This window comes from Manacus candei, unplaced genomic scaffold (assembly GCF_025592945.1).
Source record: "Manacus candei isolate 608988 ecotype Guabito, Panama unplaced genomic scaffold, ASM2559294v1 h1tg000092l, whole genome shotgun sequence".
In the NCBI taxonomy this organism is placed as follows: Eukaryota; Metazoa; Chordata; class Aves; order Passeriformes; family Pipridae; genus Manacus; species Manacus candei.
The window spans coordinates 1,024,035-1,042,381 of NW_026138140.1; the positions used below are offsets into that span (position 1 = coordinate 1,024,035).

An 18,347-nucleotide genomic window follows, 5' to 3' on the forward strand; every position below is an offset into this window, starting at 1 on the left:
TACTGAATTGCAATTTCCTACTGAAGGAGCCTGGTGATCCAATACGGAATCTGAAACTCCTTTCAGAGTTGTTTTTCTCATTTATTGCCTTTGGTTTTATAAGTCGCAATCACAATGCCTAGACTTCAAAACCAGTCACCTGTAAAGTTAGGGGAAAATCCTTAATTCTCTGGATCCATTACCTGAATCAAAGCTTCCTCTTGGCAGCCTTTAATCTGGCTGTGGTTTGGCAGACTGTGCAAGAAACCTCTGCGCTCCCCAAAGCACAGGGAAGGATCAGGATTAAGCAAAATTTTACTTTAAAGGTTCACGTGCAAGCATTCATTATGTACAATGTCAACTAAAACCTCATTTACATCAGAGGGATGGGAAGTGTATTCTGTGATTGCAATGGCTATGTAAAAGATGTAAAACCAGAAACAGTGAATGAAGCACAAAGCAGGCAGCACAGGATGAAAAATTACATTTAAACAATATTTTGTAAAAGTCCAATCACTTCCTAACATAATTTCAGGTATTCTGATGACCTTTTTGAAATTATGCCTCATGAGTTAGAGTGAAATCTCATTTCACTGTGAAAATAAGAGGTTTTGGTAGCAAAACCTATTGCCTTAGTATTTTCCGTGTTTTCATTGATTTAATAATCACCCTAAAATTTCATACTGACAGTGACACTGCCTTGTAACAAGTCAGTGTAAGGCACCCTGAATGCAGACACTACTCCCAGTTTGTGAGTCTGCTGCAGTGAAAGCAATGGCAAAATAAGATTTTATGTTTTCACTGTAAGGGCTGATGGATAAAGGTGTCGCTCAGTGTATTTCTAAGGATGCTGGATTATTGCATTGATTCTTAACTGGCATTAAACTCTTAACATAATGAAGGCTGCAATATTTGGTCCAAGAAATACATGTACATATATGTATGTATATACATCTACACACACATATATATAGCACCACAGTACATAAAGAATCCTGTAAATAATAGTCTAAATAAATAATATTAAAAAAATAAATTATACACCTGCAAGTAATGTTATCAAGACATTTTTAGAGGTGGTCTTTTAAAAAAAACCAAACCTCTTCTTAACTCTTTTAATGTAAGACAATTGATTTCAACTCATTCTAAATGAAAAACACTCTTGCATTAAGAATACAATATTACATTAATGTAACCCATTCAGTACAAAACGATGCAGAACTGTACGTTGCAATTAATTTCCTGCTGTTAGGATGCAATGCCTGTGCAGGGGAATGAAGACACTGTCTTCCTTCAAGTGCTCAGGATGTGATACTGGAATTCTGCCTGTTTACAGGTAGATGCCCAAGGTGGTTTGTATTTTCCTAGAAATATGTCAAATGAGATTGCTGTTTTCAAATGTATGTCGAATTTTGACTTGTGACCAGGATTTAAATATGACTACACAGTGATTATCAAACAACAGGATCCAAAATTTTATTTAAATAGATTTTCTTTTTACAAAAATATAGTTACACATATTACCCTTATTATTTCCTGTAGTTAATTCAATACTCAATTCATCGAAAAGTTTTACAATCTTCCAAACAATATCTGTTTAAGTATAAAATTATTCAAATGGTAACTTGGAGGCACTTTTCATTTAAAAAATATTAAACATAACTTATGCTACATTAAGACTGAAACACACTTATGTTGAGTTTGAGATCCATTTTCATAACGTTAAACAGTTCCTGTGGACTTCTTTGAATACTTGCAATGAATATTGACAGCTTTTCCTTCAGTTCTCCTTTCCCTACAAAACTGAGCAGTGTTTTTAGTGGAGTTGAACACTGTGTTCCCAATATTTTCAAAAAATGTCCATATTTTTACTTCTGATGAAATTTGTTATACATTTATGTTTTAGTCCCTGAGACAGCCTGCAATGCCTTATCAATTTTTTATAACTATATATGTTGAATGTTGCCAAGCTAAGGTGAGATTTTTACAGATGACACCTTACTCAACAACATTTTACAGAAATTACAAACATAATTGGGTTCTTTATACCTTCTTCTATAAAGACATAAGAGTTATCTCAACTCTTTCATAATAGACAGTATTAAGAATGACATGGGTTTGGAATTGGTCTTTTTACCCAGTTCTTTTTTTGTTGCTGTCAGCCTTGTTTTCAAACAGTCTGTAACAAGCAACACATCAAAAATGTGGTTTTTTTTCAGTTTTCAGATGTCTTGATAAGTACCTGAAAAAAAAATCAAAATCTTATTATTTTCTAAAATCTGCAGAAACATTTCCTAAGACATTAGCTTTTCCCTTCTTCCAGCTATGGCTAGATTTTAAGGCTGTAGTAATTCTCTTCAGTGACTTCTGCTGAGTATTTTCTATTTATGGGCTCACTGATATTCAAACACTTGGGAAAAACTTGAAGAATTAAAAAATCACATGCTCATCTGAAAATTACATAATATAATGACATAATATAATTAATATACAAGATGGTGACTGAAAAAAGCTTTTTTAATCAAGACCCAAATCCTAGCAACTACACTTGCAGCACTGCAAAACTGGAGAATCCTCCCATTTAAGCATTTCTAGCACTTTCTGTGACATAAATTTAACTTCTCCCCTGAATAATTAATATAATTCTCCACTTTTGTGAGTTTCCCCACACAAAATTAATTTAAAATTAAACAGAAGTCATGATTATCAATACTATATGATTGGAACAACCAAAACTCATTTAACAATGAATAATAAAAGTGCTTTTATTAACATTCTTACCTCACTAAGTATTGCCCAGACTGGGGAATCAGAACTGATCGATAAACGAATAGCCTTTATTCTTCCTATTGACTGATTGATGCTGCCTTCTGCAATTCCATTTTCAAAAGCTCCTAAATAAAAAAATAGAACAAAATCCATGCAAACATATATTAGAATGATGTATATTTCCAAGCAAACTTATGTGAAAGCCCTAAATTTTACAATCTATAAATTACATCCACATATAATTAAATAAAACATTTAGGAAAAAAATCTTTTGGAAAAGGTCAAACAATAACAACTGAAAAATAAAGCTATAAGCAAGAAGGATTCATTCCTTCAGTTACAGCAACTAGGAGCTGGAGAAGAATACAAGAAAACAACCTATAGCTACAAATGTTAAATAAATTTGCATATGCTAGTAGTAACCATATACATGTGGCACACATGGTCATTTTAAATCATCTAGAACAGTTTTTCTGAGAAGTATTACTGTCTGTAAAAAGATGTGCTGGTAATCATGGAGCAATTGTGACACATTCCTTCAGTAGTTCAGCACTTTTTAAATAACCTTGTTAAACTGGCATAAAATCCCTGCAGATAAATGAAAAACACTCATCCCATATATGATATTCATTCCTATAAACTTGCACGTGCAACTGTGAGCTGACAGCATCTTGGTTTGCATCTCTAATTAGAGCAAAGCAGCCATGAGGAGGTGGGAGAGAAGTCAAAGCATACTAAGTGTTGGAGAGATGAAAGTGGTTCAGTGGGAGAAAAGAGTAATTAAGTGTTAGAAGGCACAGAAGTGGCAAGCAAATCAGATCTCCTAACAGACCATTTTTGTTCACACAGTGGTGTTTTAGTTTAGGTAATTGTAGAAACCAGGCCTTGGCAAGCATGTGGAGAGTCTGCAGTTTGTTTAAGAGAAGTCGCTCACCATCCTGAGAAAGGAAGAAGGGCAAGCAGGGTGGGGGCAAAAAGGGAGAAGGTGCATTGTATCGTGCTTCATTTCAGGTTAGAACACAAGTTAATGCTGTCATAATCATGATTGTTGTCTTCATCTACGGCTGCAAAAGCCAAACCAGAATCCTGTGGGGTGGGTTGATCCTGGCTGGACATGGGCAAAGCAGACTTGACTTGGGAAAAAAATTAATTTATTACCAATCATATCAGAGTAGAGTAATGAGAAATAAAACCAAATTTTGAAAATACCTTCCCCCACCCCTGCCCTTTTGGGCTAAACTTTACTCTTGATTTTCTCTACCTCCTTGCCCTCTGGGGTGCAGGAGGACAGAGAATGGGGGTTGTGGTCAGTTCATCCTGTGTTGTCTCTGCTCCTCCTTCCTCCCCAGGGGAGTCAGCATGGCATCCTCCCCAGCCTTCTGCACTGACTTTAGTGCCTTCAGAGTTATTTCTCTCATATATTCAGACTCCTCTTCCCAGCTCCAACTGCTGTCACACAGGGTTTTTTCCCCCCTTCTTAAATATGTTACCCCAGAGGTGCTACTCCCATCGCTGATGGACTTGGCCTTGGCCAGTGAAGGGTTTATCCTGGAGCCTTCTCCTTCTCACAGAAGCCACCACTGTAGGCCTCCCACTACCAAAACCTTGCCACACAAACCCAGTTCATCCTAATAAGACCTTGCAGGGACTGTAATTAGTTTTTTCTTCTAATTAGATGTGTTGGCTTTTGCTGCTGCTGCTGGTAGGGTTCTTATTTAAACCAAATTGGATAGTCATTGGTCAAACACCATACACTACACTACACAGCAGTGCCAAGGGTTTCTCTTCCTTACTAATCCACCTTGGAATGTTGAATTTATTAAAGAGGTAATGAAATACTCTCAAGCAGTACCATTTTTTTTATGTAAGAACAGAATTTCTGATTTTGCAGTGACAATAAAAGAATTACCTATTTTTAAATATCCATCTTTGGTTGCTGGGTAGTTAAATTTATTTCCAGCATCAACCAGTTCTTTTTTCTGCATTTCCTGTAAAAAAAAGAAAGGAAACAATAAAACTTTCAGAAATGTTTTCTAGGTTATGACATTTTATGCTGAACATCATTCTTAAAATGAAATACAGTTGGAAATGAGAGACTTACATCAGCTGGCAACACTTCCACAGTAGTGTTAAACAGTTTATCACCAGGGTGCTCCATGTTTCCACTTCTGAAGAAGTACCTGATGATAAAGGTATATTATTTCCAGGTATTTTATATTTTAGAAAAGTTCTAGGGAAGTAATTCTTTCCAGTTTTGAAGGAATGTTTCAGATACTTTTTCTTTAAATAGTTGTGGGCTATAGTGAAATATGCATTGGAACTTTAACATCTGTGACCAAACTATAGTAGAGGCTTTTTATTTTAAACAGAACAAACATTTAAACCATTTGTCTCAGGAACCAGGAGTGCAAGTGTCTCCCCTTTCCAGTGCTCAAGTTCCAAATTAATTAACTTCCCAGATTTAAATGGCTAGGGAAGATCTGCCCTCTGATCTGTTCCTATCATTTTAAGACCGAGGTGAGATGGGTTTCTGGAAGGCAAATGGCAGCAAAAACTCCTGTTTCCACTAAACCATACACTGCATGCCAGAAGAATCCCCCTTTTTTTAATCAATACCGATCAATTCAGATGCTTCTAAATAATTTCCTTCCTAGACAATGAGCCAGAGCACTGACAAAATAAAAATCCAAGTGAAAATACCTGTAAGAGTTAAAAATAAAAATCCTTGTTTGGTTTGAAATTTCTGGCACTAGATTTCTTAGGGTTTTAGATCCAAAAAGAACTAAGAAAATTTAAAGCATCAACCTCTCTCCTCTTGTACCAAACATTCAAGGCCTAAGACCACCAAATATTATAGGACTAACAATACATTTTCACAGGTTAGCATTGTGATGGGGTTGGGACGAGCCATTAGACAATACTATATGTGAGTTAGCTTCATGCAGTACAGCTTCCCAGTAACAGGAAAATGTAAAAATACATACCCAAGTTTTCTAAAGCATAAACCAGTTAATTAACCACTGATCACAGAACACCAGTGTTTATTGTAACAACTGTCATTTAGTGCAGCTCACTAGGTGGAGATACAGACCTGACATCATGCAAACAGCCTTTCTGTTGGCAACTACACAAATAAAGTTTTCATAAACTCTATTGTTGAAATTCATTACTGAAACACAAAATCCTTTGAGAATTATCACCAGAGAGTGTAAAATATTTATATGAAGAAACAAAATAAAAAGAAAAAAATTACAAAGGTCTCCAATTACCAAGGAAGAAATGTATTTCAGGAGGGGAGTTCAAGAAGAAGAGCAGATAAGTAGCAAATAAAGGATTTTTGTCAGTAACAAGGTTTATGCAAGCAGTTGAGCACTGATTTTGAACAGACTCAATAACTTCCAAACTGGATATATGTAGGTTTCTGTATTTCATATCACGTAATACTTACTTTTCAACTTTAAGTGGATTTAAAAAGGTGAACCTGATGTAGTCACCTGCCACTGGAGCTGAAGCCCAAAAACAGTCTTCTCCTTTGTAAATTTTTTCCAAGGTATATTGCTGGTATATTCTTAGGCTTGTATCCACTTCTGCAGGTGGATTCTTATGTGCTTTATGCAGCACATTTTTTCCAAAATCTTTATCCTGTTGGATATAAAGAAATTTAATTTCACTCACACAATGAAAAAAAGTGCACTGATATCTGGAATAGCTATAGGAAGCTATTCCAGAAAATAATTAACTCAGTGTGAAAAGATATATGTTTTTAATAAATATATAATATTTCAGTGCAATCACTGGGACTCAGTGTTACAGTTTGTAGACAGAGCTGTACCGATTACTCCTTAGTTACCAAGATTTAAAAATAGACTTCTCCACAGTAGGCTATCTCATAGTTGTCTACTGCCAGGACATGTGATACTGGTCTCTGCTAAAGGCTACATGAACCTCTAGTCTGATCAAATAGAGAAATTCAAATGATCTTGTGACCAGTCTAAGTGGCACCACCAGGAGATCCCCGAAGCCTGGTGCACCATTGTTCTTGTCCTTATCAGATATGTGGTTTGCCCTCCAAACTCTCCCTAAAAATCTATGGCCATCACATTAGGCACACCCCTGTCCTACCAGTACACCTTCTTAATAGTCCTTCATATTGGGAATGTGAACTGCTCAGCCAAAACAAACCATCGCAGCTGTCTGTGTTTGTGTGGAGCAGAGCACATGTAACCTTTTGTTGGGAAGAGGGTTCCTACAGGCCATGAAACGCTGCTGTGACTGGTGTAATTGTTCATGTTAGAGATTCAAAAATGTTTGTGCAGAAGCAGCGTGCCCCAGCTGCAGCTTAGGTGCCAGATGAATATTTTCCACCAAATCTGTAAACCAACATAATTGAATATGGAAATGCCATCCAATGCTAAATATGTGATTCTAGAAACTGATTTGAGAAACAAATCAGAACACAAGCGTGTAATTTAGCAATATGGCACTCATTTGTTACTCTTACTTTCAAATTCTGTATCTTCCCAGCCAATGATGAATGAATTCCCATATGCTGAAAGAGCGATGGCTTAGCACGGATACGGAACTTTGACTTTTCCTGTTCACAGTGTGCCTGGAAAGAAAGTAAAAGGGAGCAAAGGATTATTTAAACCAAGGAGAGACAAACTAAGTTCCATAAGGCAATTTCACTATGTACTTGAGGGTATGGGTTCAGGTTTTTTATCACTATTTAAATGAGTAATCCTTAAATTAACCATCACTTTATATCAAATACACTGTTTCTAGACCAAAACTCATAATTCCACTTATGGTGTTATATAGATTTGAAGGCTGAACTACCGGTAATTCAGGGATTTCTGCAGTGTATACCATGGATCACATCTCAGAGTGACAAAAATGGACCTCAAATCTGAAATCAATTGATTTTTTTACCTATTTCTGGCAAATTTGATTTCAACTCTTAGCTTTGCCATATCATTCTAATTAAACCATTTCGACCAAAACTAACCTTCTTGAGATATATTCTGGTTATACTTCAATCTTTATAATTTTGGCTCTTTCTGCTATGTTTGAAAGGCTTATAATGTACTATAAGTCATGGATCTTTTATCATATAATTAGATAAATCCCTTAAATACTGTATTTCAAACACAATTTTCCAGTTTACTACACTTGTGACAATACGTATACCAGGGAGTTAAATAACTGTAATTGGTACTAATTTCTGAGTTTCTTGATTTTTTAATGATTGCAAACTACTCCTTTAAATGCAATTTTTTCTCAGTATCTACAGAGCATCATAGTTCGATGCAATGAAGCGAACATGCCACAATAATTAATGAGACCATGAAGCATAATAGCATGGAACAGAGCAAAGAGCTAAAATGAGACTCCCTGGGTTCTACTCTTGTTTCTGTCATAGAATGGAGTGAGTTTGGAAGATCATTTAATTTCTCTGTATCCCAGGTCTCATACCTTAAAATTTGAGAGGATAATGTGTTTACCTCTTCAATCAAGAGCTTTCAGTTCTATTAAAAAAAAAAAGTTACATAAACTATATCAATGACTTCTAAAGCTAAAACTGATAAAGTCTTCACTCAGCTGGCTTAAACATCAAAACTCATGGGGGATTTATAATTTCCACAGAATTGAAAATTCAAAACCACCCGGAAAGCAAGAACGAAGTATTTTTATGTTTGTCCAGCAGATGTTCAGCAAAACACTGCAAAAAAGCAACAAGTGCAAATTGGTTTATTGGCAGCTGTTTCTTTGAAAAGCACGCTATACTTTTGCTAGAGAAAAAAAATCATTATAAGAAAATAAATTTGTGATCTTTCTACTGACAGGGTTTGCAGTTCATCCCTTATAATAACGTAGTCCCTAGCACGTCTCCTTTTGTGCTATGGCAGCACCACTAAAAGAGCAACAGCTGAGAATAATCAGTAGCACAGAGATGGTGTGGTCATTTCTGCAGAAGCTGAGATAAGGTTCCTCGTTGAGTCAGGCCTTCCACCCTTGAAAGTTGCTAGTCCCAACTGCACGTGATCACAGGACCACAGAACGGTTTGGGTTGAAAGGGACGGTTAAAAATCATCTCGTTCTGACATGCCTGACACGGGCAGGGACATCTTCCACCACACCAGGTTGCTCAGAGCCCCATCTAGCCTGGCCAGGAACACTGGATCTGGCATCCACTGCTTCTCTGGGCAACCTGTACCAGTGACTCACCACCTTCACCATAAAACGTTTCCCTTATATCCCATCTAACCATACCCTCTTTCAGTTTAAGACCATTGCCCCTTGTCCTGTCACAACAGGCCCTTGTAAAAACACTTCTCTCTTTTACTTAGAATCCCCCTTTAAGTACTGGAAGGTGCTGTAAGGTCTCCCCTGGAGCCTCCTCTTCTTCAGGCAGGGCAGCCCTGACTCTCTCAGCCTGTTTCCATAGGAGAGGTACTTCAGCCTCTGATAATTTTTGTGGCCTCCTCTGCACCTGCTCTGTACTGGGGAGCCCAGAGGTGGATGATGATTCACAGGAGGTAAACATGATGAATTTTCTAAATTGTGCAGAGAGCTGGTGGCCCTGCTTATCACAAACCATCTTTTTCAATTTGGTGAGGGGATGAAGTTGAACCTTGATATGTTAATAGTCAGTCGAGGCTGAAAACATGGACAAGCTGGACAAGTGGGCCACTGGGAATCTCCTGGGGTTTAGTAAGACCAAGTGCAAGGTGCTGCATGTGGGTCAGGGCAACCCCTGATATCGACACAGGCTGGGAAATGAACAGTTTGAGAGCAGCCCTGCTGAGAAGGACTTGGGGGTGTTGGTGGGTGAGAGGCTGGACATGAGCCGGCGATGTTCCGCTCCCCTTAATCTCCTGCTCTGCACAACTGCTATCTGTCTCGACTTGCTTCCTTATCAACACAAAAGTAACACGTGTAAATGCCTGCAGTAGGGACTGGCTACACTCATTAAAACTCCTGAACCTTAAAAACCAAGGAGGAGCAGAAACTCTGGTCAGTCCTCCATGGCACAGCCTGTTATACAAGAAGACTATGAGTAGTGACCAGCACCAAAGGCTAGTGAGAGAAAGAATGCAAAATGACATAAAGAAATACTTAACATATCATTGGGCTCACCCATAGTGCTAGAAATGGTACAACACAACTGTTCCTTTCATTTTCAGTAAAAAGCATCATTTAGTTCCTTCAACCTACATGTTTTCCTGCTCTTTTTTTTTTTTTCCAGGAAAACAGTCAATTTTTTTCCCAGGTAGTAAAAGATTTAAAGCAAAACACTTAAATTCTGCTTCCTGAAAGAAAGGAATTGATAGGCAAATTTCAGAACAACTGTGGTGGTAACACTGTATGTTCTACTGACTTTCATATTAGAAGGTCAGCAGAAGGTTACAAGAAACCCATAGGTTTACATATTAATATTTTTCTTTCATGCTGCAGGGTTGCCTACGTGACCAGTTGCAGGCAGATGTGAGCTCGTGCTGTCTGTGTTCTGAGCTGATAGAGGCAGCAAAACAATTCTGGTGCAAAAATGTGAATTTCTGAGAGTCAGACCTCCCTTTATGGCCCAATGGGCTCAAACACTGTGCCACTCTGTGCAGATCCACAACACAGTACAGTTTTCCCCACTAATTCCAAAGTATGTCAAGTTTGAGAGATTTATATTCTGCTTATTGAAAATAAATTACTTTGTCACTGAGACTGTTTGAATATTACCTATGTTCAAAAACTCATAGACATACTTACTGCATCCTTTTCTGGATTGCATACTTTAACCCAGAGCAGGTGGTCTATAAGCCAGTCTACGGGCTTATCTTTATAAAACATGAGAAAAAATTCCACTATGAGTGGCAAGTCTTCTGATTTAAACAATTTTCCTGAAAGCAAGACAAAATGTTGCATGTTCAGATATTTTCATTGCTATGCAAAAATCACCAGCTTTACGTTTAAAGGTAATTTATTTAAATAAATATTTAAGTATCACCAGCCTTAAACACACGAACATAATTCTGATATTTAGTGAAAATTTCACATAGACTCCAGCTTCGGAGAGCTGTTGATCCTCCAGCTCTTTGGGATTTTGCAAAGACATCCATCCCATGCCTGGAGATATTCTTACACAGTCAACCAGTTGACTAATAATGTGTGTAATTATATCCTATTTCCAAACACAAACCTGCCAGTCACCTGTAGCAGAGTGTCAGATGAAATGGAGCCTGAATAGTTCGTAAAAATACCAGACAGGCCATTTCAATGGCAATATTATACTGAATATCTTCAAATTAAGACACAGATATGAAAAAACATTGCTTGATTCTTGAAGACTACACATTACAGGGGCACACAGTGCCCTGGGATGGAACAATTTCCTTTTTATGGGAACCCAAATTTGGATCCTATGCTGAGGAGATTCTGTATTAAAAAGACAGTTTTAAAGAGCACGAAAAGTAAAAGACTTTCAGTGGGACCTTCCTTGAAGAACCAGGGAGGTTTTGATACATGAGTCCTTCCATGCTTTGAAGTGTAATTCTGAGTGAGACCTTTTTGACCTACACAGCTCCAAATCCTGTTGACCCTGTTAAGATCGATACTTACCAATAAACCCAAGCTGTGAAAACTCAAGAACCATCCAGTCTTGGGACTGTTGAGCAGCAAAGCTTTTTATACTTGCAATATAATCAGGTTTGGCTATAATATCGTCTTCCAGCTGAAGAGAATGGAAAAAAAGAAAAAAAAGGCAGTGATTTTGTTGTTTGCAGAGGGGGTGGTGATGTTGCCACATGCAAATGTTGACAGCTGTACTGTGTGTACTGAAACTTTGCCAAACTACAGTGGATTGCTATTTAACTTCTACATATATATCTGTTTTAGTATCATTCATTAAATATTTATCTACAGGAGTGACCGTAACAACCATGGCTGCTTGTCCCTTTTTTGAGAAAGGGGGACTTCCTACCTTAAAGAGATTTCACTTGAAAGAAAATATTAAACAAAAAGATAAGAAGTTAGGGAAGACAACAATGAACGGTTTGTACTTAAGTTGTATAAGCATTGATAGGCAACAGGAGCAAACTGTTTGAGAAGAGAGGTGCCAAATGCAGATGATTAAGGGCTCTGGTAGCCTGGGCAGACTTTGTCATTCATAAAAGGTGACTGAGAAGAACTGTGGATGATTACTGAGATGCCTGAGGAAAGCAAATTGTCCCAGGGAATTCTGGTAATGAAAGAAGGCATGTGCTGCGTGAATCACACTGAAGGACAGGAATACACAGAGCTTTTGAAGTGTTATAAAGGCTGAGGGAGAATACAGCAGTGGAGCCAGCTAAAGGGTACTTGGAAAGGAGATGACATCCATGAAGGAAATGGGAAAGGCCTTGGCTGCATTTTTGCCTGGCTTTCAGAGAAGAATGGGGCACCTGAAAAAACAGAAGCTGTTCCTGATACTAAAATGCCAAGGATAACGAATCCAAATAAGGAGCTTGGAGGCAATGACACAAAGGAAATAAATGTATTTGAGAAGTAATTAAGGAGCAAGCAATTCACAGTTTGAATTCAGTATGGGTGTGAAAGCACAAGAAGAGGAGGCTGAGTCTTCAGGAAAATATTGTTGGGGTGTAGTGTAATCATACAGTAACCTGATCTAATTGCTGTACTTTCACTGGCCCTGATACATGTCTGGTGGTGGTAGAATCTGCTTCAGGAAGATAAATAGCTAGAAAATGAATGCTATGAGGGTAAAAAAAAAAAAGAGCACAATTTCCTGCTGGTTTTGTGTCTTCAACTGACTCAGCACAGTCATCATCAAGAGCTTGAGAGAGCAGGCCCACAGCTTTTAGTTGAATTTAGCCACCACTACAAGTGTAGGGTTAGCTGGAAAGAAATGTGTTGTCAACGGTGAAGCCAGGAGGATGTAGAATGAGGTTAGAAAAGACAAGATTTGACCCTGTCAGCTTTTGCTGATAGTAAGATACCAAAAAAAATAGATAGACGGAGACAAACTGATCAAGATGATCAAGATGAATGCTTCTTAATGGATTCTGGTGTGGAGGGATTGAGTTGAGTTGACAGCTATGCAGAAGACAACAACAACAAAAAAACCCCAACCAAAATGTCAACTTACAAGAAATCTTCCATAAAATCAAATGAGCTTAGAGGAGCTAGATGTAAAGGGATAAAGAGCAAGGTTAGAGAACCCTTAAAGAGAAATTGAGGGGCATCAAAAAAGGATCAAAACCAGTGAGGAGTATCTCAAAAACCTAGGGAGACCACCATATCAAGAAACACCATGAGAAAGCGTACAAGAGCAGTAAAAATTAAAAATACAGAGGCTGTGAATGTGGTTATGAACTGAAAGTAGTTTTGCAAAGTGATAAGTCTGAAATGGGCTTTCCTGAAGCAGGCAGTGAGTATTAGAGAATGTAGTTTGATATCCTGCATAGCACAGGTCACTAAGTTTTTTATATAACCCTGCACTGAGCCCTGTAATTTGTGTTCAACTAAAGCACATCTTCTTGGAGAACATCTGCCATTGCTCAGGTATTTCAGTGTCAGTTCTTTTTCAGTATGTGATACGTGTAATTATCCTGAATGCTTAATACTTTTTATCCAAATCCTAATTTGAATTTTTCCGCCTTCAGCTTACAGCCACTTGTTTTTCATACGCTCTTCTCTACCCAAAAAGGTTATGTAGGGGCACACAGCTGGATCAGGAGGTTTAGGATATGAACTGTCTAGTTCATTTGCCCCATTGCCATGAGAAGGTCAGCAAAACACATGATGGCAGCTAATTTCCTTTCACTTATCAGTACTTCTGGATGAAAAGAGACACATGCACTATAGGAAGGCTATGAAAATTTTCAAGATGATAGACAATAAATGGGTTTCCATTTGTTTTTCTTATGCTCAGAGTAGTAAAAATGAAGTAGTAACAAAAAAAGTGGAAGCATTCAATGGAAGTGTAGGCATCAGACAGGAAAGTGTCTTCCTTTCTAAGTTATATTAAGGTACTTTTATATTTTTGAAACACTGACAATGACTATGTAGAGATTGTGAAGCTCCTTTTAGGAGCTCTGCCAAATAACAGGCTTGACCTAGAGTCTAGTCAGGGGAAATAAAAAATCCATGTAAAGACTACTAAGGAACTCACTGAGTTATTCCTCAGGCCTTAAATACATTAGAGAAATACGCTTGAGAAACTGAAGTAATGGTATATAAATAATATATATGTTATTTATAAATACACAAAGCTTCCCCAGCCTCCACATGTGGTGATAAAAAAAAAGCACAGTAGTAGTTCAGTTAATTAGATTAGAACTTTATAACAGATCTTAACTGAAGAAACTAAAAGACTTATTTAATGTTTTATTTTTGCTTCCTCTCAGTGCTAATAGAAAACAATTCCCAAAAACTGCTGTATTTGTGTTTCTTTCTGATTTTAAATGTTTGATTGCTTCAGAGTGAGCTAAGTCTACAGGGACAAAAAGAACAAATGCATGTCTTCACTACTAGGCTGGGACTGGAATGCCTGCTTTTATAGCTATGTTATGATCCCATTATTACAAGTGCCTCAAGGGGCTCTGGTGGATGCCAGGAGGTATAGTGAAGGTGGAAACAAGGACTTCAAAGTTCTCCCAGGTTTTATTGATAAAGAAAATGTCACCAAAAAACCCCAACACCCTCCCCCCGCCAAATAAAAGCCCAAAAAACCCCTAACAGAAAACCACAAACACCATCCCCCCTCAAAAAAAAAAAAAAAAAAAAGAGAAAACCAAACAAAAAACCCCAACGAAAACCAGCAAAAAACCTCCACCCCATCAAACAAAAAAAAAAAAGCCCAAAACAAACAATAACGAACCAATCAAACAAAACAACTGAAATGAGCAGTGGGTGGTTCAGGTTAAAGAAAAAAAAAAAAGGAAAAGTAGAAGAGATGCTTCAAGTAAAAAGGACGAGATTTATTCTGTTTCTTTCAAATACTACGTTTGACCAGTAGGTAAGGTTCATCCACAGTGCAACCCTGTTAGCTTCAATGGACTTCACATTGCCTAAATCCTGGTTCAGCAGTATCCTAGAATGAGTGTTTATTTGGCAAAGATCTTGCCTGACTCATAACATCAACTGTAGACATCAAGACTAATCATGCTTATCTTCTTTCGAAATTTCGGAGTTAATACCAGTCACCCAAACTATTCTGTTCCTGACAAAACAATAAATAAAATCTAAGCTAGTGAAAGTTTTGCTTAAGACTACTGAAGTAAATCTTTGTAGCAGGCTAAGGAAAAGTATTTTTAAGTTATCTGCTTTCCTTTAATACAAGACTTCCAAATAGAGGGAGATCATCCTGATTTTATGGCAGCAAGTGTTCATTCTTTTCAGCTGTACTCTACAAAGTATTTTTTGGGCAGAACAGCATAAGTGCTACAGAAGCAACTGCAGGCTGGACATAAAAATGAAGAAGTAGATATAGTAGGAATGGTATGAGGAAAGTACAGTTTCTTTTAAAGAAAATTCTGAATGTAGGCATAACTCCCACACAACCATCAGAACCCAGGATTTGCTCTGAATAAAACAGTTCAGTATAACTTATACAGTCGTTATATACTGTCTCAGATAAGAAAATTCATGTTCTCAAATCTCTGTAAAAATACAAATACATAAGTAAGTCATTGCCATGCAAACATGAATGCTTGTGGACCTGTGTAACAGGAAAGGACATTAAATACCTGGCAATATCTTAACATTTCACTTCACTGGGTTTCCTATACCTTAATGCTCTAGTCTACACTTAGTAAACTTGGGTACTGTTCTTAAAAATATACAAAAGCCACAGGAAAATACTTCCTTTTCCACTAAACTTGAACTGTTCAAAACACAACATTTTTCTTTTCCTCCTGCCTTCTGAGCACCTATGCCACATTCAAGAACACTGCATGGACCCTTAGGTAGCCCAGCTCAAACGTGTTTGTGTTTAAATCCTGACAAGAACCGCACGAGATGCCTGCTCCTGCAGTCCTCTCTTCTTCTGCTTCCAGGAATCCTGTGATGTCCTTATGTGATACAGTGTCTGGAGCAGAAGACCCAGGAAAACTAAGAACCAAGCAAAACCCTCTTCTGAGCTTTCTTGACACTTATAAGCTATGTGAAAATTTTATGGATCTCTTCCATTATTGAACAGCTCTGATAAATTTTGGAATCTCTGGTGGTGATTATGATCTTTATGGAGTACAAATTCAGAAAATTTAGAATGATGGTTAAAGCTCAGCCTGAATGCATGCAGATCTTAAAGTCTAAGATTAAGTCTTCTGCAGAAATTAGGATCTGTATCAACATGTAGTTTAACTTCAGTATTGCTATATTGGTGTGTTTCCCTATCTGAGAGATTCTGGTTTGTTGGGATCTGGGCTACAACCTGGACCTACCACCACAATTTTGCCTTGCTGCACTAAGTAAAGAGACATTAAACTCTGACTTTCTTAACTTAATCAAATAAGGCCTTCATGCTTCAATTACCTTGCTATTCAACCTCACAAACGACAAGAAGGTACAGATGGATTTAATCAAATAGTACCTGGCCACAAGATGAATATAAACACAGAAATATGCAGATGCTTGTAAAGAACACAGGTAAAATACACAGAAAATTACAACAGGCTTCTGGTTTTATTGAGGCTTTTAACAAAAATTAAAATTGCCAAACCTAATAATCAGTACAGATGCATTGCAGCTATTTAATGATAATATAGACATACCTGTAAATACAATGTTCCCTTAGGTTGGGCATACAGCATTAAAAAGCTATAATCCAAATTCTGTTTAGTTCTCCACCTAAACATAAGCAGCAAATTCTGATAAGTTTTTTTTGGGGGGGGTTGCAAGAGTTATTTCTATAATAAAAGCATTTCTTATGCTCTGCAGGTTTTTTTTCCTCTACAGTGAAATTGTAAGGTTGAGTATTCTAACCCATAGTTAAGTGAAAAAAAACATTCCTCTACAATCAGTGTAAACATTTATATATAATTTAACTTTCCCATAAATGTTAACATTAACTAAGCAAAAAATTTTTATCTCCATCAATGGAGCCTGAAACAAAATGTCTAACAAGTTTATTCATGTCAGTTGACTTAAATGATTCTACTCCTTATATTATGAACAGTAAACACATACGGATTATTCTAAAATTAAAAACAAAGTGCTTTTACTTATGAACAGCACAAAAGCAGGTTGATAAACTTAATTTTCCGTTTTAAATATAAACAGAGACTTTGGACAGTCTGTCATTTTACGAGAGGACAAAGTTGATGTTTGATAATCTATGCTGAAAGACTAGAGAGTAATTTATCAGTATTCAAATAACATAAAAGTGTATCTGATTTTAATCATATCTGAAAGTTAAGTATTTAAACTTGTTTATGCTCTGAAACACATAAGATTTATCTATAAAGCCAAAACACAAGCATACATACACTTGCTGATTTCCTCCAACCTAAATTCTCAGTACTGCAGGTCTCTTGCTGCTTTGTTGCAGTGGCTTCTGACAAATTATTTATTGTTGATTGAAAGAAAATTACTTTCTTCCAACAAATCAATGGGATTTTTTAGGTTATAATCTCTGTCTCAGTGAATTTGGGGCACGTGAGTGAATGAAATCACCAGTTAGGATGCATTAACAGTAGATAAAATGTCTGTGATCACCAAAAGTTAGGTCACTAATTAAACCCACAGTAGTTGTCAGTAGTTAGCTAAGGGGCCACATGGGGTCTCCTTTGTGTGTTCACAGAGCCTCTCCCATATGCATCACATGAAAGATTTTTGTTTTGTTTCCTTTATGCTCAGATAATGCCTTCTGGCATTATCCATCTGGTTTAAAACCCATGGGATGCCCAGAGTCAAGACCCAAAGGAGAAGCCTTGGCTTTCACCCTGAAGCTGATGTGCAGCATAGCTTTTCTCAAGATCTGCTTGTGTAACAATTTTTTTTTAAAGTTACAGTTGAGATCCTTTAGCTCTGAAACAGAAAAGCATTATCAGCTCAACCACACTGACTTTTGCAGAATTTTTCATTTTTTACTCGTAGTAAAAGTTCTTGGGTATTATACAGCCATCTTACCTTACTCTGTCCTCAGAATCCCCAAATGTTTTTTTCAGGTTGGAAAAATCTGGATAATAAGAAGCAGGAGGAGAAATGACCTCTAGGACTCCAGACTGGATTTCTCTGGGAAAGCTGTGAGAAGAATCCTTGTGAGACTCCATTCCTCAAAAAGACTTCTGAGGGCAACCATAGACAGAAGCTCCCCAGAATTAGGTCTGCTCCCACACAAGTGGAATTCACAACTCCAGCAAAGAAACTAAGTCACACAGACTACAAATTTGGAACCAAGAAATGGTCTTTGACCACCATCAGAACAGACAGGTCAGTAACTCAAAGTCTCAGAAAACACTGGAGAGAAGTGTGTCTCAAAAATCCTGCCCCTCCTGCATCTATAGATGCTTACTAACAATCCTGAGATAATTGCCAAAATGCAGCAGTAACTCATGATTAAATCCACTATTCAGAATGACACACAACTGTTCCCCCTTGTGTGAGAG

General features: G+C 37.4%; 1 protein-coding gene across 2 annotated transcripts in view; it reads right to left on the minus strand.

The window, feature by feature from the left end:
- Nucleotides 1-1,218: 1,218 nt before the first annotated feature.
- The window catches only part of MGAT4D (MGAT4 family member D), a 36,445-nt gene continuing 19,316 nt past the window's right edge, over nucleotides 1,219-18,347 (minus strand). Inside the window, exons 6-15 of one of the 2 annotated variants that reach the window (XM_051768067.1) lie at nucleotides 17,869-17,982; nucleotides 16,512-16,587; nucleotides 11,359-11,470; nucleotides 10,510-10,640; nucleotides 7,250-7,357; nucleotides 6,197-6,390; nucleotides 4,850-4,928; nucleotides 4,658-4,736; nucleotides 2,761-2,873; nucleotides 1,219-2,221 (exon numbers count right to left, since the gene is read on the minus strand). In XM_051768067.1, coding sequence (XP_051624027.1) covers nucleotides 2,195-2,221; nucleotides 2,761-2,873; nucleotides 4,658-4,736; nucleotides 4,850-4,928; nucleotides 6,197-6,390; nucleotides 7,250-7,357; nucleotides 10,510-10,640; nucleotides 11,359-11,470; nucleotides 16,512-16,587; nucleotides 17,869-17,982 — 1,033 coding nt within the window. In that variant the 3' untranslated portion in view covers nucleotides 1,219-2,194. The remainder of the gene's footprint in view (nucleotides 2,222-2,760; nucleotides 2,874-4,657; nucleotides 4,737-4,849; nucleotides 4,929-6,196; nucleotides 6,391-7,249; nucleotides 7,358-10,509; nucleotides 10,641-11,358; nucleotides 11,471-16,511; nucleotides 16,588-17,868; nucleotides 17,983-18,347) is intronic. The other variant, XM_051768069.1, reaches the window with a different exon arrangement.